Below are 27,158 nucleotides of genomic sequence, written 5' to 3'. Positions count from 1 at the left end.
CCTAATCATCCCTCAGGACTGTAGGATTTTCTAACAACCCAGATGAGTCCTAGAAAGTGGCACATCCTATTAAAATCACAAGAATTAACTTTAAATATTTAAAAACTCCAAATAATAGACCTCTTGTGTTAAGTAACATCCAACCCCACCAAATTCTACAAAATGGCCACTTGGAGTGGCCCTTGGACTCTGAAAATTGTGATCTATGTTTCTATGGTTCTAACTGCTTCAATAAACCAGGAGGGACTCTGACAGCAGGGGACAGGCTGATGTTCTATAATCAACCTAAGCGATGTCATCCCCTCTCACAAGTCCAAGAAGTCCAGTTTCTTAAGTAACATAAGAAGACAGCTGGCCTCCAAATGACAAGCCCGCAAAATCGCGAGGGAGTTATATGGTGAGTTCACTGAAGGAAGCTATTCCTTTAGCCACTAGTAAAACCCTCAAAAGCATTCAATTTAAACTGGGGGTCACAACCTATTAATGGTCACAAAATCAACTCCATGGGTCTTGATCAACATTTTTATTTTACTTTTTTAGGTGAAGTAGAACACAGTAGAATGGCTCAAAAATAGAACGCACCACACACATCACGAGTGAATACTGTTTGGTCAAACTTCTGTTTCAGTTAAATATGTGTGTGTCATGATTAAATATCCTTCTTAACACAGTCGCCCTAAAGAACCAAAGCTTAGGACTAGGGACACAAACATGCAGAAAGAGCAGGGAGACCAGACACTCCGGGTTGAGATGATGAGTTTAATGCCACAGCCGACACCCACATTCACACTTTGGCTCCTTCAGACAACTTGATCTTTGGGACTAGACTTTGTACAGAGTCAAACACCACACAGAAGCACGTGGTTGCCACACGCAACACTCCTGCCTTTTAGCCAGGGGAACAGGATACCTATGTCTCATGATCAAAGTACTCTTTTATTCTTAAATAAAAATTTTAATTTGCTTTGACCGCCCAAGGCTCTAATCCCAGTCTCCAAATTCGTCTCAAGGGATGTTCTCTTCACGTGGGGACGGTTTAAACAGAGGCCGCCTCACCAGAGCAGGCTTTCAGTCCTGCAAGTGTCTCTAATCCATGATATGTACATGTAGGTTTGTGCAGGCAGGGAACACGCATGACAGAGAACTACTTTGGTGGTACTGGACGGGTGGTGTTTCTTCACTGGATTTTGGTGACGGCTTCATGGATGGAGGTGGCCACATAATCTAGATTTTTGGTGGTTAAGCCACTCACGTTGATTCGACCACTTGGCAGCAGGTAGATGTGCTTTTCATTGATCAGATACTCAACCTGCTTGGCTGTTGAAAACCAAAAGGAGATATAATCAGAGCAGAGAGGATCCTTAAAGCAGTGGAGGCTCAGCAATTGTATGACAATTAGAGCTTTCCTTCTTTCCCCTTAACAGAGAGAAGCAAAACAAAAGGTGCTATTTTGACCAACTGACAAACAGAAAAATATACTCACTAGATTCTGGAAAGTACTCTTACTAGTTCACCTTTGAAGCCCCAGAAAATTCAATATGGCTACTACTGATGGGAATTTTAATCTGGGATTGCCTTCCAACCAAGCCTTATACATTTACATCCACCAGGACACCCCTATCAACTAAAAACAACCATCAGGTGGACAGTGTTATGAAACGCTGGCTATGAAGTGCTTCCTTTAGTTCTTCCCTAACCTGGACTTAACACTGAGCACCCGCAGCAGCCTCCCTTTGACATTTCATATTTACAATACATTGGACAAGGCCCCAGGCATGAGGTACCTGATCAATCCTGTGTGAATTAACCAATGAGCTGAGAAATGACACAGACCTCTCTGACCTGGCACCATCAGACTTCTGTTCGTTTCTCAGCTCTCTCGCAGATGCAGCAGAGTTTTTCCATGTTTGCAGAAATGTATCACATGTGAGTAAGAACAGACTACCATGCTTCCTTTATACAACAGTCTCTAGAGCAGTTTTGCTAGTTGGCAAATCCATTGATAGAATTTTAGTGAATCTGGCTGAGCACAGTGGCTCACGCCTGCGATCCCAGCACTTCGGGAGGCCAAGGTAGGTGAATCACCTGAGGTCAGAAGTTCGAGACCAGCTAGGCCAACATACTGAGACCCAGTGTCTACTAAAAATACAAAAATTAGCTGGGCATGGTGGCACGTGCCTATGGTCCCAGCTACTCAGGAGGCTGAGGCAGGAGAATTGCTTGAAATCCAAGAGGAGGAAGTTGCAGTGAGCCGAGATCACACCCCTGCACTCCAGCCTGGGTGACAGAGTGAGACTCTGTCTCAAAAAATTTAAAAAAAAAAAAAAAATTAGTGAATTATTGCTTAAGTAATTAGTACTTTTAAGATACCACCAACCTGAGGAAATGGAATAATAATAAAATCATCATAATCAGAGGAACGAACACTTATGTGCCAGGCAGTGCTCTAAGCACTGCATCTTAGTTCATCCTGATAATAACTTTATCATGCCCGTCTTACAGATAGGCCATAAAGACGTTAAATGGCCTTCCGAGGTCGCACAGCCGGTCAGTGGTGGATGTGGGATTTTCAGGCAGGATTTTAAGTCCAGGCTGTACACTGTGATGCTACACTGCCTCTCTATGGAAGTAAAAACTCTGGACCCTGGACTCAGGGCTCCTTGAAGGAAACCAAAACAGTTCACCCCAAAAGATACTTTGACATATTTTGAGATGGCTGTTCAGAGGGCCTACATACACAGTAGCCCTGCAAAGCTGTCTTTTGTGAGAGAGATCTCTATCTGTAGAGAATATCTGCATGGCTGCAGCTAGACTTTCTCTGAGGACCTCCCTTGTCCAGATCTAGGGGAAATTAACTGAGAGTCTGATGCCTTTAAAGGTCTAAAAGAAATAGACCTTTACCAGCTATTTTTTCCGAGGGCTGCTACCTGTGACTTATCTACATAATATAACAAGACCACCTTTGGTAACCAGGCCTTCTCTTCTGTCTGCCAAGAGAACCTGTTTTGCCAAGCTCCAAGCTCCCATTCTTTCTGTAACCCCAAGATGGTATAAAAGCATCAATCTTCTGGCCATTTATTTTAGTTTTATTTTGTAAGACACCTGTGCAAGTTAATAAATTTGCATGCTGGCCAGGCACAGTGGCTCATACCTGTAATCCAAGTACTTTGGGAAGCCAAGGAGGGAGGATTGCTCGAGCCCAGGAGTTGAAGACCAGCCTGGGCATCATAAGGAGACCCCCGTCTCTACAAAAAAATCTTAAGGATTAGCCAGGCGTGGCGGCACACGCCTGTGGTCCCAGGTACTACAAAGGCTGAGGTGGGTGGATTGTTTGGGCCTGGGAGGTCAAGGCTACAGTAAGCCATGATCGTGCCACTGCACTCCAGCCTGGGCAACAGAGTGAGACTCTGTCTCAAAAATAAATAAATAAACGTGTATGCCTTTTCTCCTATTAATCTGCCTTTTGTCAGCTGATTTCCAGCCAACTTTCAGAGGGCAAAGGGTAAGTTTTCCCTTAAGCCCTCCAAACAAACAAACAAAGCAAGCTTCAGAAATGGTTTACCTGTGTGAACTGGTCACCCAAGGGGATAGAGCCTCAAGCCAACACAGCCCCAGGTGCACCACTGTTTCTAAAAACCTGTGCCCTGAGGCAGTGGTTAAACGGCTCCTACGCTGGTTTTTGGTTTTGTTTTAGTAAAAATGAGGCCTTTCTACTTTTTCAGAGAAGGGAGTGTCAGAGTTTGAGAAGCCAGTAAACGTTATGGACTCTTTCCCTAGAGTAGAGCCAAAATAAACATACACAATTTTTTAAACATCAGTTCAGGGGCTTCACAGTTCTCCTAAAAGTACATCCAGGGACTCCAGGTTAAAAGCCCCATTCTGACAGAAAAAAGATAACAAAGGAAGTATTGTAATGTGAGAATTGTAGAAACTAGATGGCGAGTGTATGGGAGTTCACTGTACAATTCCTCCAACTTTTCTGTATGTTTAAAACTTTTCTGGCCAGGTGCAGTAGCTCACGCTTATAATCCCAGCACCTTGGAGGACCGAGGCAGGCAGATCACTTGAGCTCAGGAGTTTGAGATCAGCCTAAGCAATATGGTGAAACCCCATTTCTACAAAAAAGTTAGATGGTCATGGTGGTCCATGACTGTGGTCCCAGCCACTCGGAGGCTGAGGTGGAAGGATCACCTGAGCACAGGGGGCGGAAGTTGCAATGACTCGAGATTGCACCACTGCACTCTACTTTGGGTGACAGAGTGAGACCCTGTCTCAAAAAAAAAAAAAAAGGCCGGGCATGGTGGCTCATGCCTATAATCCCAGCACTTTGGGAGGTGGGGCAGGTGGATCACTTTGAGGTCAGGAGTTTGAGACCAGCCTGGTCAACATGGTGAAACCCTGTCTCTACTAAAAATACAAAAATCAGCCAGGTGTGGTGGCTCATGCCTGTAGTCCCAGCTACTTGAGAGGCTGAGGCAGGAGAATCGCTGGAATCCAGGAGGTGGAGGTTGCAGTGAGCCAAGACTGTGCCACTGCACTCCAGCCTGAGCAACAGAACAAGACTCTGTCTCAAAAAGAAAAAAAAGTTGGGAGGAAAACAAAACCCCTGTTTTTAGTAAGGGCAAATGATGTCAAGTGCTAAAAATACAACTTTTGTGTTATAAGCACAGTTCTATTCTCATCATTTTCCCAATTCATAATATTAATAAAACTAATTTCCTCCTGTGGATAATGGGAAGATATGGATATTTTACAGGGAGACATTCCCATATTGTGAGCTTTTAGACATTACTACTAAAGATTATTAATATTTCTGTTACTTGTAATATTTTTACAATTGTAAGTGAATTAATTCTCCGTTCCACAGTCAAGAGGACATCTATAGCTAACTGAGCTATTTCTTTACTTTCTTAGGTAGCTTCATTTTACCCCAAAGTATTTTGAGGGGTCCACAATACAAGCTCTATTCACTTTCATTTATATTTATTTCCTTTGGATTTTTCTGAGAGCACTTCACGCTGGCGCTGTGATGGCCCCAGTTAAATACCTCCCCAGGGCCTCTGCTGTTCTACCTACAAACCAAGCCAGCCACACATCCCTCCCTAGAGTCACTGGGACACACAGGTGAGTGGCCACATCTGCACTGTGGGAATTACTAAAGAAATGACGCCTGTAATCTCAGCTACTTGGGAGGCTGACGCAGGAGAATCACCTGAATTCGGGAGGCGGAGGTTGCAGTGAGTCGAGATCACACCACTGTACTCCAGCCTGGGCAACAGAGCAAGACTCCATCTCAAAAAAAAAAGAAGAAATGCCTCTTCTGTCATCAGATGGGACTGCAGATGGCAGATGTGCCCTACTGACAATCAACCAAGATCACGCATGACCGCCTAATAGATTTTCAATCAGCTTTTAATTCCAACCACCAATCTAGGTTGTTTTTTTTGTTTTGAGACGGAGTCTCGCTCTGTTGCCCAGGCTAGAGTGCAGTGGCGTGGTGTCAGTGCAAGCTCCGTCTCCCGGGTTCACGCCATTCTCCTGCCTCAGCCTCCCGAGTAGCTGGGACTACATGCGCCCACCACCATGCCCAGCTAAGTTTTTTGTATTTTTAGTAGAGACGGGGTTTCACCGTGTTAGCCAGGATGCTCTCAATCTCCCGAACTCGTGATCTGCCTGCCTTGGCCTCCCAAAGTGCTGGGATTACAGGTATGAGCCACTGCGCCCAGCCCAATCTAGGTTCTTGTTTATGAAATGCAGAGATAACATTGTAACCCCTTTTTGAGGATAATACCTAGAAATAGGAAAGATCTGTTAAGAAATCAGGTCTCTGAATAATCGTACATATTTATATTCAGGATTAAGGCAAACCCAAAATGTACCTGAGCATTTATAAGAACCTTTCATAAATTAAGGCTCCCAGCTACCAATCCTGTTACCTACTGGCTGGCTCTGAGCCACTTCCCAGCCCACAAAAATGGAAATATCTTGGCTGTGGGTCAGCAGGGCAGACCACAATACTCTTCTGAGACCCAAAGAGTTTACAAGACCGTGGGACACCGTAAGAAAACCTAACTTGTCTTGGTCCAAAGCAATGGCTACCCAATTAGGCAAAGGCCGTGAAGGTGAGCTCAAGGCCAGCGACTGAAAGGAATGTTGTGTGTCTACATGCACACATGTGCTGGAGGTGGTGGGGGCCACTTACGGTTCAACCCGGTGAAGCTGAACATGCCAATTTGATCAGTGATGTGGTTCCAGGTCCCAGGGGTTTTGAGGGCTTCTAGTCGTGCCCTGAGTTCAGATCTCATGGTCAGAATCCGGTCAGCCATTGTCTTCACATTACCTTTCCTGAAGCATGGGCAGCGACATAAATACCAATCCAGACAGGAAAGATGGTACCCAAAAACACACAGGTTTAAAAACCGTAATTTAAATGACAGCCAACAATGGGATCACAACCTGCCTATTATGGCATGTGGATGTCTGGATGGGTGGATGAACATACCAGAGAGAGAGAGACTTAGGGGGAAGAAAGAAGGGACTACATTTCCTAGTGAGTCTAGTGCTGGTCTTGGGTATACTGGCCATAATACACTCACGTTTCAACTCAGGCTTCACCGAGGTGCTGCTATAGATATTAATAGGGTAATATGTTTCATCAGGACTTATTAAATAGAGATTGCAGATGTAGCTACTATATAAAACTACTGTTCTAAAATAAGATAAAGTGTAGGTAAATTACAGACAAAAACCAAGAGCTCCCAAACTGTTAAACTGCCTAGATGCTGGGTATTCTATTCTGTTGGGAACGCTTTCCTGGGTTTTCTAACTTTATGGGGAGGAAGACTGGGTGGAGGGGAAATTGAGGAAAACTACCATTCACCGAGTGCCCCCTCCTCTCTTCCAGGTGTTGTGTTATGCACATGTGAGGTAGGTATCAGCCCATTTTACAAATATCTGAGAGTCAAAGAAGTTAAAGTAATTTGATCCTGCTTCTGCCAAAATGAAAGGAAGAGACCCAGTTAAATGTACTGGGACAATTACTGCTCTGCACTCTCCACCCCCTGGCCCACCAAACTGGGAGCCCCTTACCATTCCTCAAAGAGCTCAGGGTTAGAGAGGGTGTCGGCCACGATTCGTGCTCCCTGGGCAGGGGGATTGGACCAAGTAATCCGCACAATCTTCTCCATCTGGGAAAGGACTCGCAGGATGCTCTCAGGTTCTTTTCCAACCACAGTCAGATTCCCGACTCTCTCATCTAAAGAGAGGGAACACTATCAGCTGTGGCTGCCGAAGCGGGGAGTGATGCGGGGAGATGGGGCTGTAACTCCTCGGGAGAGCACTCACTGTAGAGCCCGAAGTTCTTGGAGAAGGACTGGGCACAGAAGAACTCGAAGCCTTCAGACACAAAATAGCGAATGGCCCAGGCATCTCTCTCTAGGTTTCCAGATGCAAAGCCCTGATAGGCTGAGTCAAAGAAAGGGAACAGAAACCGGTGCTGCGGGGAAGGAAAGTGAGTCAAGGCAGGAAATCCTTCTGGCACCAACCTCAGATACCAGCCTTCCTTCCCCAGCTGATGCCTGGAGGGAATTTCAAACGCTGTCCATTTCTCCTATTTCTTGACTATATGCACCCAAACACCACTTTACATCCGTTTCTCTCTACAACCAGCAAGTGCCACCTTTTCCGTAAACTTTTTAAAAGTACATTGTCCTAGAATGTCCCAATTCAGCTTAGATAAACAGGGCTTACTTCTGATGCAAGGAGGCAGTGTCCTACGTTGGTGGATTCTCCTCCGTGAATTTCTGGCGTGAGAGCCTTAGTCAAGTGTAGGCTTAGTATCCCCAGGGCTCCTCAAAACCTCGAGGCTATTCTACTAGGTACTCAAGAGGAAGGGAACAGAGTAGCCTCCATTCTTGTCACTCATCTCCTCAAAGAGCTCGCTACAGGGAACCTGCTTCTACAGCTGGGCTCTCTGAGTGGACACCGCTTCCCTCCCCAGAACTGTCCAAGCCTTTGGTTGTACTTTGATTCCCATCTCTTAGGTGTATCTTGATTAGGCGGGACTGAGGGGTATCTGGACTCCTAGTCCAGGATGACTCCTCTGCAGCTCATGCCCCCCATCCTGGCACTCCCCAAGTCCTATCAGTCCTGTCTCTTCAGAGCTCCCAAATCCTTTTGCATCTCAATGTCCCCACTGCTACCTACTTCATCCAGGTCACCATCAACTCCTACCTGGGCTATGGCAACGGTCTAACTGCTCCCACAACCTGTTTAGTCTTGCCTCTCTCTGATCCATTCCCCGCTGTGACATCAGGGTGACCTTAAGATCATGTCACTCCCCAACATCCAAGATTTCAGTGGTTCCCCACTGCCCTGAGAATAAGTCTAAGCCTCAGCACAGAGCCCGCCCCTATTCACTCTAGCCTCATCTCTCACACTCCCCATGATCTCTGCCTGGGGCTTCTGACTATGCTCTGCTTCTGACTATGCTCTGCCCTCTGCAGAGTACATCCCTTCCCTGTCAACGCCTGTCTGCTGATGCCTTCTTAACTCCTCCCCATCCTACAGGACTCAACATGGAAACCACTTCTTCCAGGAAGGTTCCTGCCACCAACCCCCCCAACTCCCACATATATACTACCCAAAGTCTGCACTATGTACCCCCATATAACACCATCAACACAGCTATTTCACAGTATCACAGCTGCCTTAGTACTCGTCCATCTCCCCAGACAGGCTGTCTGTCTTTGAGGGTAGGGACTGCATCTGCTCCGTTCAATACTGTATTCCCACAGTCCCCAATACACAGCAGTTCCTCAGTAAGTATTCTATAGACTCGTTAACGAAGAATAGACACAGTTTCAGCTAGGAATTCCCACCTAGAAAGTTACACCAAAGAAATCATAAAAGGAAGTTTTGTTACATAATTGTTCATCAGATCAAGTAATCTGAAGTAAACCTAAATATTCATCAGATGATTTACCCCATCCCTCATATGACACATCCATGAAAGGAATATAATATAGCTATGAAAAATGATGCTGCAAAATACTCAATGACATGTATATAAAGAAGTGAAAATGAAAAACAAATTGTGTTGCAAAAAACAGTACGGACAAAATGATCTCATCTTTGTAAAACATATATATATAAAACTAGACACACACACACGTGCGCACGCACACACACACACACACACAGTCTGACATTCTATCTACCAAAACATTAACAGTGTCTTTCTTTAGGTAATAAAATTTACAGTTAATACTTATTTTTTCTTTGGACTTTTCCCATTTTCCTAATTCCTCAGCAAACAGCAAACAGGTATTACTTCTGAATACATTAAATAAGAAAACATACTATTTTTTAAGAGATGCTCAGAAGAGGCAGTTACCTTCATGACAGAAGCAATCTGCTTCCACTGCTCCGGAGTTGGGTCGGTCCCAGTTGGGTTGTGTGCACAGGCGTGGAGGACAATGATGGAGAATTCAGGAGCGTTCTGAGGAGAAGGAAGCTATGTCAGCTCTGACACTGATGGGAATACTGGGAGACAGCAGCAGATCAGTCAGTGATGTAGGGCAAAAGGCAATCATATTCTTGTCACTCTTTCATGTCTCTTTTGTGCCTTCTCTCTTACGTGCTATGTCAGAAACCATCTGGTGCGGGGAAGGTGTCTCAGACCCCTTCACTTAGCAACTGGTCCAAAGACGTTGCCTGCTATTCCTGACACCATGCGATTCTCTACTTTTTCCTCTAAATCACCCACCTCCAGATCATTCAGGAAGCCCTGGAGGTCCAGTCCTCTCTTCTCTGCATCCCAGTAGCGATAGGACCGAATGTCTTTAAAACCAGCAGCGGAAAATACAGCATTGTGATTCTCTGCATGCAAAGGAGTAAAAAGTTAAGCACTTTTACAAACACTAGGAGGCATGAGTGGAAAGGATGCAAGTCAGCTTCCAGGGCCCTCCTAGGCTCAATGTCCACTGGGCATCATCCAGGTTGGGGTTTAAGATGTAGAGGAATGACTGTAACCAAGAACAAGTTCAACTAGTCACATTAATGCCAGACTTATATTCTACTACAATGATACTTCCAGCATCTACATTCTATGCCTCCTCTGGGGAGTTTCAACATAGCCTTGGTAGATACAAGTCTACCAAGAGTCTTGAGAAAGAGTATTCTTAACTTGATTTTGAGCAGCAGGTTTCTCATGCACTGCCATAACCCACTGTTCAAACCATTCCCAACGGTAAGTTGTTCCAGGGCTGGATTACATTTTCTGTGTAACCAGGGAGAGTCATGAGGATAATTCTCTCTGGTTTCTGTTTTTCCTCTCACTTCAACTGAAAAACTCACCCCAGGTTGGTGAGGACACATAGACGGGTGTGTTCTTGTTGTTTGTTCCATTGTACCAGCGCGCTAAGAAATCAGCTCCAATTCGAAGTGCACCCGTTCCCCCCAAAGACTGCACACCTCCTACCTGAAAGAGAAGAAATAGGTCACAGGCTGATAATGGTGAGGTTGGATAATATTTATAAAAATAAGGTAATAATGAGTACTTACTCTGTGCCTGTTCTGTGCTAAGCCTTTTAATCATATTATCTCATCAAAACCTTACAACAACTACATAAAAAAGGTACTACGATTTGCCCATGTTTACAACTAAGGAAACTGAGGCTGAGAGAGGTGAAGAACCTTGCTCAAAGTTACCAGCTACTGAGCAGGAGTGCCAGTCTTCAACCCAGGAGGTCTGACACTAGAAGCAGCTTCCTTTCTGAACACAGAGGTAGAGGACACACCAAGGCCCGTGTGTATGTGTGTGTGTGGGTGTGTGTGTGTGCACGTGTGCATGCGTGCACATGCCTTGGAAGGCAAACCCATCTCTTCAGCACCCATCCTAAGATCAAACTTACCCACTAGCATAAGCCTCTAAAACAGTGTTCCTAACTTGTCATTGACATCAATCTATACTACTCCTCATCTCTAGAATTCAGGCTTATTAATCCTTAGAAGTACATTCTAACAAAACAGAGGTGATGCACGAATACTACTTTCCTCTCCTTGGCTTCTTCTCTCGTTCTTTTTTTTTTTCTTTTTGAGACAGAGTCTCATTCTGTTGCCCAGGCTGGAGTGCAGTGGCATGGTCTCGGCTCACTGCAACCTCCACCTCCCAGGTTCAAGTGATTCTCCTGCCTCAACCTTCTGAGTAGCTGGGACTACAGGTGCACGTCACCACATCTGGCTAATTTTTTGTATATTTAGTGGAGACGGGGTTTCATCATTTTGGCCAGGCTGGTCTCGAACTCCTGACCTTGTGATCCACCTGCCTTGGCCTCTCAAACTGCTGGGATTACAGGTGTGAGCCAATGCACCTGGCCGGCTTCCTCTCATCTTAAAGTGACCTAACATAGGCAACAATAAAGTCATATTTTATCTTTATTTATTTTACTTTAAGTTCTGGGATACATGTGCAGAATGTGCAGGTTCGTTACATAGGTATACATGTGTCATGGTGGTTTGTTGCACCCATCAACCCGTCATCTAGGTTTTAAGCCCCACATGCATTAGGTATTTGTCCTAATGCTCTCCCTCCCCTTGCCAACCAACCACTGACAGGCCCTGGTGTGTGATGTTCCCCTCCCTGTGTCCACGTGTTCTCATTGTTCAGCTCCCACTTATAAGTGAGAACATGTGGTGTTTGGTTTCCTATTCCTATATTTTATCATTTACAAAATGCTTTCACGTACATTCAATGCCCACATGCCCTCAAAAGTCAAGTCTATATCCCCTGACACATGAGGAACTGATTCAGAGATGTGTTTTCCCAAAGGATACACAGCTGTGAGTGGCACAGCTCAGCACAAACCCAGGTTTTCCATTCTAGACCGAGTCACTACATTCTAATGATGTAGTTCTCTGCCTATAGATCTTTGACTTTGCCTCTTCAAAATTCTAATTAGGTTTCAGCATAAGTCAGCAGAAAAATGTCATAAACCACGTTGCCCAATTTGTCTAAAGGATTGAAGAGAAAGGAAGAAAAAGATCACATGAAAAAGTATATCTAGCCAGACGCAGTGGCTCACGCCTGTAATCCCAATACTTTGGGAGGCCAAGGCAAGTGGATCACTTGAGCCCAGGAGTTTGAGATCCAGCCTGGCCAACACGGTGAAACCCTGCCGATGCTAAAAATACAAAAAAATTAGCCAGGCATGGTGGCACACACCTGTAATCCCACGTACTCGGGAGGCTGACGCATGAGAATCATTTGAACCTGGGAGGTAGAGGTTGCAGTGAGCCAAAATTGCACCACTGCCCTCCAGCCTGGGCAACACGGCGAGACTCTGTCTCAAATAAATAAATAAATACAAGGAGGGACACACACCAATCTTCTAACAGTGGCAATCTCTGGAGAGGGGTCCAAGGATATAGTGGTTGAAAGGGACTTTGGCCTAATCTGTAAGTCGTTTTTTTAAAAATAAGATGAACGTATTCATGTATTAGTCATAAAATTTTACAACAATTTAAAACATCTATTTAGATGTCTGGGATTTACTATTAAATAATCCAGCTTTGGTGGAGGGCAGGGAGGCAGGGAGGCAGGGAGTGGGGTAGAGGGAAATATACAAGATTGACCCTATACAGATAATTGTCGAAGCTAGGTGATAGATACTAGCGGGGATTCATTCTTCATACTGTTTTCTCTACTTTCATATGGATTTGAAATTTTCCATAATAAAAAGGTTTTTTTGTTGTTGCTTTTTGTTTTTTGAGAGAGTCTCGCTCTGTTGCTCAGGCTGGAGTGTAGAGGTGCAATCTCGGCTTACTGCAACCTCTGCCTCCTGGATTCAAGTGATTCTCCTGCCTCAGCCTCCTGAGTAGCTGGGATTACAGGCGCGCGCCACCACAACTGGCTAATTTTTGTATTTTTAGTAGAGATGGGGTTTCACCATGTTGGTCGGGCTGGTCTCGAACTCCTGACCTGGTGATCCGCCTGCCTCGGCCTCCCAAAGTGCTGGGATTACAGGTGTGAGCCACTGCACCGGCCAATAAAAAGGTTTTAAAACTCTTCTTAGAGAAGAAAAGCTTCCTAAATCTTTTTAAGAACCTAACATAACATTGATGCTAAAAGACAACAAAAGGGAAAAAAGTAGAATGAGAGACCTAGCTCGTACCTTGATACTAACTTCCCAAGTAAACACTAATGAACAGTATTAATCCAGCAGTACATTCAAGTTACCCCCTTGATTGAGAGTCATCCCATGAATGGATTATAAGAGACATAAAGCCTGTCATGCTGCTAGATAGAGAAAACCCAAATGATCATCACAACAGATAAGAAAAGCTTGGCTATTCCTGAGATAAATGCTTAGTAAAATAGGAAACAGTGGATACTCCCTGAAAATGACTGAAAAAAATTCATTCAACCCATAAGTCAGCTTAAAAACAATAAATCGTTTAGCAGAAACCCCATTTAAGCCAGGAACAAGGCAATGATACCAATTATCAGCACTATTATGCACCAATGTTCTGTTTGTATTTATAAGTGTGAGCATCTGTGAAAGAATATTATCTGAAATATGAAACATAAGCAAAGTTGACACTCAAGGGGATGCAGAAGTAAACACAGCTGTACATTAGAGAGGAGCGAAGGCAGTGCACTGGGGTGAAAATGCTCAGTGTATGTCAGATTTGGTGGGCTAACTTCTCTGTTCTTTACAGTGATCTTTACTGAGCACTCATCCCTTGTTATTACTTTAAAAGTTTTGCCCCCACATTGTGGCTTACCTGAATTCTTTATGCAAATTGCTACCAAGATGATACAACACAAATGTGCATTTATTTTTTATAGGTTTGTCATCCAGCTAAGTTGAATGTCAATTTCATACATGACTTCACATTTCAGATACCTAAGACACTCTGGAGTGCTAATACTTCCTAAGCATATGAGCAAGACTTCCCTTGAACATGGTTTTAACTTCTGGAAACATGACAGATGCATAGATACCAGTGGAAACATTTCCAGGCACAATTTTTCACTTCCTGTGCCCAACTTTTAACTCCACCCTTTCTCTTCCACTACAGAAAGCCAATTCATTTTTTGAAAAAGTCAGAATACATTAAAAATGTGCTTAGAAGAGATAAACCGACTCCACATTAACTAATCCTTGACATCCATGATATATATGACACTTGAAATATCAAATTCTCAAGAAGTTATCACTCCCTAAAACTATATTAAATACTGGATGGCTTCAGTGAAACACAAGTTGCTCTAAATATCAGCAATTAACAGAAACAAGTTTTTGGTGAATCAATAACATAGTGATTTGGTCATTCTGCGAACTGATTTTTGGCAAATTGTCCTACAGCCTAAGAATGTACTTGTTATAAAGGAAAATCATAACATCAAAGGAAATAAGTACAGACTTCACAAGGAGCCAGGCAACTGGACCTGGGTAAACAGGAGTATCCAGAACAAGGGAAATCCAGGAAGACTTGGTATGAAGCTAGACAGAGCAGGCCACTGCTAGACATGTCAGTATATGATTGCTGGATTCTAGAACCCTTGTCTGAGATAACAATTTGTCAATACTATGACTTCACTGTGGGGACTAGGAGAGCAACCAGGAGCTGCCTGTGGCGACAGCCATGCTGCATTCATCTGGGTGGCCCCAGCATCTCTCACGGCATCTGGCACATGGTACTACATAAGCATGTGCTGAACTAGATGAAGAAAGAAGACAGTGGTTGTTGGGAACAGGACCCCCAAAATCTGGCCATAAACTGGTCCTAAAACCGGCCATAAACAAAATCTCTGCAGCACTGTGACATGTTCATGATGGCCATAACCCCCACGCTGGAAGGTTGTGGGTTTGCCGGAAGGTTGTGGGTTTACCGGAATGAGGGCAAGGAACAAATGGCCCACCCAGGGTGGAAAACCGTTTAAAGGCGTTCTTAAACCACTAACAATAGCAAGCTCAATCTGTGCCTTACGGACTTGCTCCTGCTCCAGATAACTAGCCAAACCCATCCCTTTATTTTGGCCCAGCCCTTTATTTCCCATAAGGAATACTTTCAGTTAATCTATAATCTATAAAAACAATGCTTATCACTGGCTTGCTGTCAATAAATAAGTGGGTAAATCTCTGTTTGAGGCTCTCAGCTCTGAAGGCTGTGAGACCCCTGATTTCCCACTTCACATCTCTATATTTCTGTGTGTGTGTCTTTAATTCCTCTAGCGCCGCTGGGTTTGGGTCTCCCCGTCCGAGCTGGTCTCGGCTAGTGGTGAAAAGATGTGAGCCACAGCAAAAGCCCCAAGTCTCCTACAGGCAATCAAAGCAAGAGTGGGATGTCATGATGTGACAATGAGTTATGGCCCACGACCCCTCCTTTCTACAATGCTCAGTAATCTCAAAGCTGAAACAGTACTATGCTGGGGATGAAAAATGAACATTTCTGTCTGGATCCTAAGATCTAAAAGTGGAAAAGTAGTACAAGGCAGTGAGGAGTCTAGAAAATAGGTCTCCACAAAATGGGTAAAGGATCTGGAAATGCTGAATCTAGAGAAGAAAAATCTAAGGGAAGAAATGATTACTGCTGGTTTTCTTGTTCATTCATTCTTTCATTTATGTCTCATCTTTAGTTTTGGCTCAAATGTCATTTCTATTTCTATCATAACCACCCTAGTTAAAACTGTATCCACTCCCAGAATTCCTAACATGCCTCCTCCTGCTCTATTTTTATAGCATTTATCATCTTTAGTATACTACATCATTTTCTTATTGATACAGTCAATAAGATTACATTTATAGTCTGTTCCTCTCCCCAAAACTGAAAGCAAAGGCAGGGGATTCTGTATGTTTGAATCACTGCTGTGCTCCAGCATCTAGAACGGTGCCTGGCTCTAGTAGTGGGCATCTGATGACTGAAGGAATGAATGAATCCAAACCTCTGTAATCTGAGGTACCCAGATAAGAGACAAATGCTGAAAATCTGCAAGGTAAATAAGTAAGCAATGATCCCTGCTCTGGGGAAAGTTAGGGTCTCGTGGGAGATGAAGACTTATAAAATTGTCCACTATAGTAAGCACAGTTAAGTACTGTTATTCCCAAGCTGTGAACAAAGTCCTGTGATAACTTAGAGAGCTTAAACAACAAGCTCTGCCTAAAATACTTAAGGACTCAGTGTGGAAGTGACCCCTGATCAGCTCTTGAAGGACTCAGAGGTGGGGACTGGAGAGCTAGAGAAGTAAGGGAGGGCATTCCAAGTGGAGGGAAGGGCCAGGCAAAGGTTCTTAGTCATGGCAGGGTCCAGTAAGTCTAGAAAACAGCAAGGCTCTTAGAATGGCAGGACCTCTAGTGGAGTGAGGGGAAGTCAGCAACTGTAAGAACAGGATGACTTTCCATTTCTAAAGAGAAAATACATTCTCACCCAAAACTTACCCGCTTCTCCTTGAGAGCTGGGCTGTCATCCCCAAGGGCAAGACGAGAAGCACAGCTCCGGAACTCGGCCAGGCCCAAGATTGGCAGATACTCGTGGTTTAGGCTATGGTCATTAGCAATCTTCTGCTCCACTTTCTTCACTACTGGCAAAACCCAGGGATGGCAGTCATCCGTGCGATACGCTGGAGAATGGAAAAGGGTTATAAACAGAGGAGGCTCAGGCTGTATCCAAGGTAAGAGTTTGTAACTGTGAACTGGGAGAATCCCACCACCTTCCAGTCAAAATAGAACAGTGAAGGAAATTGGAGAAAAGTTCGTTCACTTACTGAGTACCTAATTTGAGCCAAGCACTGGGGTAGGTGTTGGGCAAACATAAGGGCAGATGTGGTCCCCATCCTTGTGCAACTTACAGCTCTTAACTATGTGACCTCCAAAAAGTAGAATGCTGAAATAAAACTGGGACATCACAGAGTCTGGTCACATAAGACAGTACATAGAAAAGCACTCTGCAAAGTAAAAAGCATCTTGCAAATGTCATGTCAATATCGCTACTGCATTGAGGTCTCTAGGCCATTGGCCCAGCAGTCTTCTTCCTTCTGCATCTCCCCAAAAGACTTCCAGAAAAAGCCTAGGTGCTACTTCCACATGAACTTGGCACCTTTAACACAAACATGGAGAAGGAGTGGAAGAAGGCCCACCACTCCTCCTGTCCTAAAAGAGCAGAAATAAGACGAATGATAAGCAAATGCCCTGAGGATTTCAACAACAGGTGACACAATCACTCAAGGACCCACTTAAACACATCTTTATCCTCTCTGTATTTTGACCTCAGCCAGTGTTTACCCTTCCAACTTCATCCCACTTCATCTGCCTCACCCTTTCATTGATCTAAATTGATCTGTTTCACAATATTTAATCTTGCTCTACAGTAAACCTCTAAGTATTTCCTCTTCCTCTGAAAGTATTTTTAAGTCACTCTGAGTTATCCATCACCAATTTCTTTCCCTACACTATTCTATGATTATGTTAGGATTAGAGCTTTACGGGGCAGTTGCTTTAGCCTTGCAATATTATTGACGTGGTCAATAATCTCTCCAAGTAGGACTCCTGGCAGGGGTCGTTTGCCTCTCTGCTCGAATGTGTAGGTCCTGAATAAGCCTACACTTACGCAAGTGATGTTGAAATGGAAACAAAATTTTAAGACTGATTCTGATTTTTATTTTCTTGATTTATGCCCAACATTAATCCCTGACTTTAAAAAAAAAATCACATTTTAGGGTTGTTGTTATTGTTTACTGAACAAACACGTTGACTGCAGAAAATTGGGAAAAGCCCAGAAGGTAAAAAATAAACATAATTAACGTGTGATTGTGTTTTGAAACGTGAGAAGGAAATGAGATTTGGGAGGGGTCAGGAGTGGAATGATCTGGTTTGGCTGTGTCCCCACCCAAATCTCATGTTCAATTGTAATCCCCAGGGTTGATGGACCACGGGGGCAGATTTCTCCCTTGCTTTCTTGTGACAGCGAGTGAGTTCTCACTACGTCTGGTTGTTTAAAAGTGTGCAGCACCTCCCACTTTGCTCTCCCTCCTGCTCCGCCATGTGAAGGTGCTTGCTTGCCCTTCACCCCTCCTCCATGATTCTAAGTTTCCCGAGGCCTCCCAACCATGTTTCTTATACAGCCTGTGGAACCATGAGTCCATTAAACCTCTTTTCTTTATAAATTACCCAGTCTCAGGTAGTTCTTTATAGCGTGTTGAGAACTAACATAACATATAATCCCAGTACTCAGAGACAAGGAGTATGAAAATTTTGGTGTACAACCTTCTAAGCTTTATTTTTGAAGGCCATATTCTTTTATAAAATATGGATCATACTGTACATAGAATTTCAACATGCTTTTTTCCATTTAAATATATACTATGAATGTTTCTTCCTCATTAACTATTCTTCTAATAGGTGACATGTTTGCATGTCTCTATCCCATTCTTATCCTCTATCTACCTACTTATCAAATCCCTCCCAAGTAACCACTGTTAGTTTCTTAAATATCCTTCCAGCATTTCCCTATGCTTACACAAGCAAACACAGCTTCTTACATATGCCCTTTTAAACAAAAGGTAGCATATGGCGTACTACACACTGTTTTGTGTTCCTTGCTTTTTCCACTTGAAGATTGTTTTACATTTGCACAGTGTCCTTGCTCTTTTTCACAGTTGCTTAACTGATGAATGTACCATATTTTACTTTGTCAGTCTCTTGTTGGACATTTGAATTGTTTACAACCTTTGGCTATTAAAACAATACTTCAGTGAACAACCCTGTACATACGTCATCTCACATGTATGCAAATATATCTGTAAGATGCCGGGTGGAAAACAAAAGAGTGGGCTAAGAAGTATGTGTTTTTGTAGTTTTGACAAATATTCCCAAATTGTCCAAACTGATACAGGAATTATATCAGTTTACATTCCCACCAGCACTGTTTAAGGGTGTTTGCTTCCACATAGCCTTATGCACTGAGTGAATTTTTGCCAATATAATATGTCAAGTAGTTTTAATTTGCATTTCTCTTATTATGAATGCAATTGGGTATTTTTCATACATATGAGCCATTTCCAACATCATTTTAGAGGATAAATAATATTTCTTTTTATATATAATGTATTAACTGTGTTGCTTTAAATTATTTGCTATTATAAACATTGTGATAAATGTTCATATTTATGCATATTCCTGAGTGTTTTCTTAGGAAAAATATCTGAATGTTAATTTATTAGGTCACAGGATATACAGTAAATAAAAGACTTTATAAGATCGCTTTGAATGTCTTCTATCAGCTAATTCTACCCTCCAGGAATGTGTCATCTGCAAATCTGAGAAACATTTCAAGCTAGTAATAGAAATGTGGGCAGGGCTACGGACTGACAGCCACTGACCAAATGCCTCTGGGTAGGAGAATCAAATAATACTCTCATACCACTCATAGTCTACCTTCTGGCTCTAGTGAATCTAACTCACAGTATTTTTCTTTTTCTGAGACAGGGTCTCACTCTGTTGCCCAGGCGAGAGTGCAGTGGCACGAACACAGCTCACTGCAGCTTCAACCCCCTGGGCTCAAGCAATTCTCTTGCCTCAGCATCCCATGTAGCTGAGACCAAAGTCATTCACCACCATGACCAACTAATTTTTTTTTTTTCAATTTTTCATAGAAACAGGGCCTCACTTTGTTGCCCAGGCTGGTCTCAAACTCCTGGGCTCAAGCAGTCCTCCTGCCTCAGACTTCCAAAGTGCTGAGATTACAGGTGTGAGCCACCATGCCTGGCCCAACTCACGATACTCTCATACCATTCATAGTATACCCCTTAGTCCACCAAACTTCTCAACAGGTTCAAAAACCTTCCTTCGCCAGTTGGGATTTGGTCTGGTTTCTCTAAAGATGTACCAAAATAACTACTTCCAAGTAAGAGTTGTCCCTAAAGCACATCAACCTATCTATGATCATAATGCTACCATTGTTCAAAATATTCTTGAAACTTCTTCTGGAATTGTTTTTAGAGGCCACATCTCATTGTTTTGAATATCCTCGATAGTGCCAAATCTTTGTCCTTTCAAAGTTAATTATTTTTTGGGAATAGCATTTGCATCATCTCCATTGAGGAGTGTGGGCGAATAAACTGAGTAAAACTCACGGAGAACAATTATTTTAAAAAATGATCTCTCGTGTAGGTCCTACATGCCTTGACAGCCAGTCTAAAAGGGGTTTCCAGAAATCTTGGAACAAGAAAAGCATATGTGAACTACCTACAAAGGATACTATTCAGATGCACAAAAATTTGGGGTGTTTATAAAAAACCAGTTCTGTTATGTTTTAGTTCTGTGTCTGGGTATTATATCTATTCTATAACATTATTAGGCTATATGTTTACATTTATGATAATATGTCACTCTGAAATAATGTGTTACAGATAAATAAAATATGAAAGAGAAAGAGAAAACTGGAATACTGCTGTTCTTACCACTACTGAATATTTTGTGAAACTCTAAAATTCCTACTACTTGGGTTAGGGATGATTGGAGAGGCATTGCATCTATACTGTGACTAAAAAAAACTGGCCAATTCTCCATTGCCCAGTTTTTCCCAGGCTGAGTTCTAGATTTGTTCCCAATGCCTCTCCTAACCGCCCTAGTGAAGCAGAACCAGATTCCTCTTGGGTGACTGGAGCAGTGAGGTCAGGCATTATCAGCAACCACTATTCCTGCTCTCCCCAAGAATTTTTATTCCTATTTGTTGGATCCTTGAGTTTCTCATTCACTCTTTCATTCACCCATTCACATAACAAATACTAAGTCTCACCATGAGCCAGGCACTGGCTAGTAGAAGCTACAGAGATTGATACAATAAGATTCCGTCTACCCTCCAAGAAACACAGAGCATAGATAGAACCTTTAATTCTACTTTGAGGAGTCAAAGAAGATTTTGCAGAGGATGAAGAATGAAAGATGAATTAGAGTTTAAAAGGTAAACAAGGGAAGAAGGACATGCCAGAGGGCACACCTGTGTAAGGCCCCAGAGGCCTGGGGAGCATGAGGTCTTTGAGGATCTGCATTTTCATGACTCTGACGTGGAATCCATTAAGGATTAGTTTATTATTAATTATTAGCTTATTATTATTAAGGAGTGGCTAAAAGAATTCTGGAGTCTCTTTTAAGGAACTTCAGTTTCAATGGGTAACCACTGAAAGCATTTAAGCAAGAGAGTGACATGAACAGTTGCACATTCTAACGGGATCATTTGAGTGACAACACAGAAAATAAACCGGAGAGAACGACAGAGACAGTAGTTAAGACGGGTGAGTCACTAGAAGTAGAAGCAGTAGAAAGCTACCGCAATATTCCAGAAGGGAAATAATGAGGCCTTGAATTCATGCAATGGCAGCAGGGATAAAGAAAAGGAGTGCCACTGGAAATAGATTTGAGGTAGAAAAGACAGACGGGGGACTGGGGAAAGGACTGCTGTTGACTCCAAGGTCTCCCTCACGTCTGGATAATGAGTGGGTGGTGGTGGCGGGGTGGACCAAGCTCTAGAACACAAGGGGAGATAAAAGAAAAGATCAAGGGGAAGGTAGAAATGATGAGCTGTGCTTTGAACACGCTGAATTTGAGGGAGCTGTAGGATGTGTCCACTATAGGCCTGACATTCAGAGATGAGGTCTGGGACACGGAGAAAGACATTGATGGAACCTGAGGGCAGAATAATAACACGGATTTACTACTTTGTACATACAATGTACTGCGCTAAATACATTTCTTTACTCTCATTTAATTTGTATAGCAACCCACAAAATAGATACTGTGATGTCTATTTTAAGGATCTGGCCACTGTGGCCAGAAAAGTCAAATGATTTGCCCAGGATCACAGAGATAACAAGAGCTAGGCTGTCAGTTCATGGATCCATGTGCTTTTTTAAAAGCAAGAGATGTCTAGAGAAACCCTGAAGCAAGCAGACCCCTGGGACCATGTCAGGGCCTTTTTATCAGTATGCTCCCCAGCTCCATGCCCCACTGGTCTTCTTCTTGGGTACAAGCCCTTTTAGGGGACTCACAAAGTCTACAGGTGGGCCTATGTGGGCCCAGCAGTCTTGCTTTGCAAGAAGGAAAGGAAGAAAGAAGACGGAGATTTAAATGGTCAAACCATTACCCACATCTGCCTCCTAAGATCTCCACTTCCCTCATCCATCCCTACTCAAAAGCCCAATTAGGATACTAGGGAGAAGGCCGGGGTACTCAGAAACACCTGATAAAATATATATTTCCAACTATTTTACTTGAAGATGCTAGGAAACCATGTTGAAAACAAGAAATATTAAAGCTAGCAGGGTATATCTGGGCCAAAAGAAAGCTAGGCTCACATGAAAAAATGGACTGGAGTCTTTGAAGAAACTTCTTGCTACAGGTTGTACCAGGTTGGATCCATCTCCCATGTCCTTAAAGCCACTTCAGTCTGAAGCTTTGAGAAGCACTAAAATGATCAACTTAGAAAGCACTGCGCTTAGCAGTGGAAAATGTGATACTCTCCTCTGTTTACCTATAAGGAAATTATTTAAATCATCACAGCAAGAAGAACAACTCTGGGGAAACTAGCTCCAGGTAGAAACTGACTTGAGATTACAGTTGCAGTTTATTCTAAACGTGTCAAAAATCACTGGCATATTAACTAGATAACCTCCATTCGGTTTTATCTTAACTTGGGGGAAAAAAAGTATCTTCCCTAAGGTCAATTTTTAATTACATTTTCTTCATAAGGGGTATAATTGGGGATGTGTATAAATAAGGCTAGGACATATAAAAGCTGGAAGGAGGCCTTTTATTCTACTGTAATTAGATCCTTATCCAAACACCTGCTATCCACAAAAAGACGGGTCACATTGATAATCAAAAATAACATTTATATATAACACTTTTCATTTACATATCACATTTCACACATAAGTATTCATTTAATCCTCAGACAACTGATGAGGCCAGTAAAATTACTATCCTACACTATAGTCACAGAATGTGCTAGTGAATTGTGGAGTAGACTTTTAGTAGAGTAGAATCTTAAGAGTAGAATTTCAGAGAAGGTCATTCAGTCTTGGCTCCTCATTTAACAGACTGAGCCCCAGGGATGTTAAATAACCCTTCCAAGGTCACATTGCTGGACCACAGTGCTGGGCCTGTACCTAGGTCTCCTGGCTCTTCCCATTACAGTGTACTGGCTACCACCTGGAGGTACCTGAAATAGAGGTGCGGGCAGAGACTCTGAGGTCTGAGAGACCTGGCCTGGATTCCCAGCTCTACCGCCCAGTGGCCAAATGACCTGGGGCAAATTGCTTCACCTCTCCAGTCTTTGGCTTCCTTGCCTCTAAATAGTAATAGTAATAAACCACCCTCCAGAGTTGTGAGTATTAAATGAGATTACATGCATAAATCATTTGCTCATGGTAAGGAGCTGGAGTTGCTGGAAAACAGGACAAAGGCACCATCACAGCTGGGGTGGCCGTCTGAGCCAATGACTCCAATCCTGAGTCCATCGCTTCTGGCCTGTGCTGTCGGGGTGCTTTTTCTCTGCATGAGCAGTTTATTTCCAAACTAATGTCATAAATTAGTTCATTTTGCAGTTCTTGAACTGAAAATTTTTATTCAATATCTTTTATGAGAATCACTCAAAGAAATGCCAGAACAATAACAGTAATAGCTAACACTTATATAAACCCTACTTATGTGCCAGATACAGCTCTAAACACTTTAAATGTACTTAATCCTCACAGAAACCCTGTAAGATAGTTCAAAGGTAAACTGAATTAAGAAAATAAATCTGACGTGATTTTTTCGTTTTTTTTTCTTTCTTGAGATGGAGTCTCACTCTGTCACCCAGGCTGGAGTGCAATTGGTATGATCTTGGCTCACTGCAACCACCACCTCCCAGGTTCAAGTGATTCTCCTGCTTCAGCCTCCCGAGCTGTGACTACCAGTGTGCACCACCATGTCCGGCTAATTTTTGTATTTTTAGTAAAGACGGGGTTTCACCATGTTAGCCAGGCTGGTCTTGAACTCCTGACCTCAGGTGATCCACTTGCCTTGGCCTCTCAAAGTGCTGGGAATACAGGCGTGAGCCACTGCGCCTGGCCAAATCTGACGTTTTAAAAAGATGTATTTACACTGACAGTAATACTAGTTCTTTGTATATATTTGGCTGCAAAGAAACACTTGTAGGTTTTGGACTGGATTTAAATTAAGAGACCAAATGGTGTCCACTCAAATTCAATTTGAGGCAATCTTTCAACATTTCTCCCACTCTGTTGCCTGCTAAAAACATCATTTTCCCTCAGTGGGCTAAACTATGTAGTACTGACTTATTTTAAAAGGTTTATGATGAAAAATTTCAAACCTATACAAAAGCTGAGAGAATAATATAACGTATGCCCATGTACCCACCACCCAGCTTCAACAAATTACCAGCTTCAACAACCCATCACTTTTCAATGGATTTTTCCTTACCCCTCCCCATACTCCTTAGGGAAGACTGTTTTGTTTTTTTTTTTTTGAGACGGAGTCTCACTCTGTCGCCCAGGCGCAATCTCGGCTCACTGCAACCTCCGTCTCCTGCATTTAAGCAAGTCTCCTGCCTCAGCCTCCCGAGTACCTGGGACTACAGGCGCCCACCACCACGTCCAGCTAATTTTTGTATTTTTAGTACAGACAGGGTTTCACCGTGTTAGCCAGGATCGTCTCATCTCCTGACCTCGTGATCCGGCCGTCTCGGTCTCCTAAAGTGCTGGGATTACAGGCCTGAGCCACTGCGCCCGGCCGACTTTTTTTTTTTTTTTTTTTTAACAAATCCTATGCACAGACAAAACATCATCTATGAGAAACCTGATTCTGAGCGTCCTTCATATCACACTCTGCTACAAAACGATTGCACCTTCTCTTTCCACAATTTCTAGTCCTTTTATTCTAAGTCTATTCCCTAGCATAAGGCTTTATCCTACCCATTTTCATCCCTCTGGCTTTGCATGTGGCAAAATCCAAACGGAGAAAGTAAGTGTCTGTGGGGCTTCAAACATCCAAATGACAGTGAGAAAAATAACAAATTCATCAGAGAGGGTGAGGGGTAAAAAATTTGAGAGGCACTCCAATACAAATCTTCTTGGCAGATGGGGAAACTGAGGCTCATGCTCTTAGCTGTGCAAGGTACAGATGAGAATCATTTGAATCAAGAAATGAAGACAGGATGTGTGGAAAGTAAGCTTCTACTATCCATACTTCACTCCTTTCCATCATCTCTACCCATTCCTACCACATCTGTGAGGGCCAGAACCATTTCCCCAGACCCTCCGGGGGCAGCATTAACCTGTCTCAAAGCATGTGTAACATCAGCAGATTTTTAAATCCTTAAGGGCAAAAATCAAACCTCAGTCTCCCCCCACAAAGCTTAATAAGGTAGTTGATTGACACTCGATGGTCACTCAAATATTTACCGACCCAGAACAGAGCTTCCTAGCGTTAAAAGTTCTCCTTTACCCATTTCCCAGCAACCAGAACCCTAAGCCTATCAGGCTTCCTATTTTTCTCCCTCTCTCTACAAGCTCCGGCAGCCCCATTTCTTATGAGGCTGTAGTATAAAGAACGCAAAATGGGTAATCAGAAAGACTGAGTTTGTGTCTTGGCTGCTACATCTGGTTTGTGCGGCCTCGGACACATCACCCCTTTCCAGGGACTCCACACCCGGATCTGTAAAATGGGCAGGTTTTAGGAAGTCTTCGTGGATCCAGCCTCCTCTCCGGCGCCGCCCTCTTCAAGCAGCGCCACACTGGGCCTCGGCTTCTCCCACAGTGTCCACGACCTGGGGTGGGTCCGCTCCACTCCCCGAGCTGCTCACACTCCAGAGCACTGCATCCTTACCTCCCACTCCCAGGTTGACCTTGCGGGGGTCCGGATCCTCTCGGAAGTCGGCAGTGAGCTTGAAGACCAGGACAGGCTGGGCCTGCGGAACCTCGGCAAAGACTGACGGAGGCGCCATATCGAGAGAGCAGGAATCGAATGGTTTCAACCCGCGCCCAGAGCTGGCCGGTCAGGTCTGGCCGCTGCGACTGGAGGAGACTCTCACCTTCACCTAGCCGACGGGGGCGGGTCCGCGGCCTCCAATGGTCGAGCCGCGTCCAGAGCTTGGCAACGCGATTAACCAGTCGTCAGCTTGTGACGAAGAAGAGACAGGCGGGAAGGAACGCTATTAGCCAATCCAAGAAAACAATCTTATCGGCGGCCCAGAATGATGTAACCAATACACTTTACTCCGGCTGAGGCGTGGGCGGAGACTACGGTTGATTGGTAGAGCGTGCTCCTATCGCAGAGGCTGTTATTCCTTCGGTCTCCCGGCTGAGGGGAGGAGCCGAGCGCGCGGCGGGTGTCCCAGAGAGGACTCCTCTTCGACCTTCGAGGACCAGGAGGATACGGGGAAGTGTCCGGAAGGAATTCCCGAGGACAGGTCTTCCTGTTCACGCCGAGCAGGTGTTGGCGCTGCTAGGCCCGGCCTGGCGGGCACGGGCTAGCAGCCAAATACGCAGCGTCTGTGCTCGGGACGCGAGTGTTCTGCCAGGACGTACAGCTCCGGAGCCCGTGCGGGCGACCTTGACCACTTTGGTTGGCTGTTTCCCCTTGAGGGAAGTGTAGCTGTGCTGCCAGCCTTGGTCTCTGGCAGGGAAAGACCTTCCAACAGGGAGGGGTGCCCACGAATTCCTTTTTGCCGCTCTTCTATTAATAGTTTGAGATTTTCCTCCCCGGTTCCTTGCAGAGGTCCTGGTGCTCAAGGACCTCGGGATCTGGGCGCGGCGTCCCTTCCCAGCTTCCTCCCGCGCGCACCGGACCAGATCTTGCTGTCGTCAGCTGGCTGGTACCCAAAATGCCTCTTCGTCTGGCTGTTCCTTCCCCGTTAGAGTCCTTCCTCCCCAGGAGCCCTCTCCATCTGTTGACCTTCAGGACCCAGAGCGAATGCCACTTCATCCATGAAACCTTCCCTTAACCCTTATTCTGGCCAAAATGTCTCTTTCCTGTACTTCTGTACTTTTAACAATTTTAGAAAATGCCTTTGTGGTTAAGAACCTATCCCCGGGACCGGACTATCTAGGTTTAGATTCTGGCTGCCGCTTACGAACTTGGCAGGTTTAGTCAAGT

At 43.9% G+C, this 27,158-nt stretch overlaps 1 protein-coding gene across 1 annotated transcript; it reads right to left on the bottom strand.

Annotated features, from left to right (window-relative positions):
* Nucleotides 1-508: 508 nt before the first annotated feature.
* Nucleotides 509-27,158, bottom strand: GOT1 (glutamic-oxaloacetic transaminase 1, soluble). Its single transcript, XM_011935571.1, has 9 exons — nucleotides 25,890-27,158; nucleotides 16,443-16,624; nucleotides 10,357-10,480; nucleotides 9,767-9,879; nucleotides 9,395-9,499; nucleotides 7,345-7,495; nucleotides 7,090-7,255; nucleotides 6,203-6,345; nucleotides 509-1,317 (listed from the first exon to the last, which is right to left on the bottom strand). The coding sequence occupies exons 1-9, from the start codon at nucleotides 26,005-26,007 to the stop codon at nucleotides 1,178-1,180; spliced, it is 1,242 nt and encodes a 413-aa protein (XP_011790961.1). The 5' UTR covers nucleotides 26,008-27,158; the 3' UTR covers nucleotides 509-1,177.

Source organism: Colobus angolensis, unplaced genomic scaffold (genome assembly GCF_000951035.1).
Source record: "Colobus angolensis palliatus isolate OR3802 unplaced genomic scaffold, Cang.pa_1.0 Scaffold144, whole genome shotgun sequence".
Classification (NCBI taxonomy): Eukaryota; Metazoa; Chordata; class Mammalia; order Primates; family Cercopithecidae; genus Colobus; species Colobus angolensis.
This window is presented reverse-complemented; position numbering and strand designations above follow the sequence as displayed.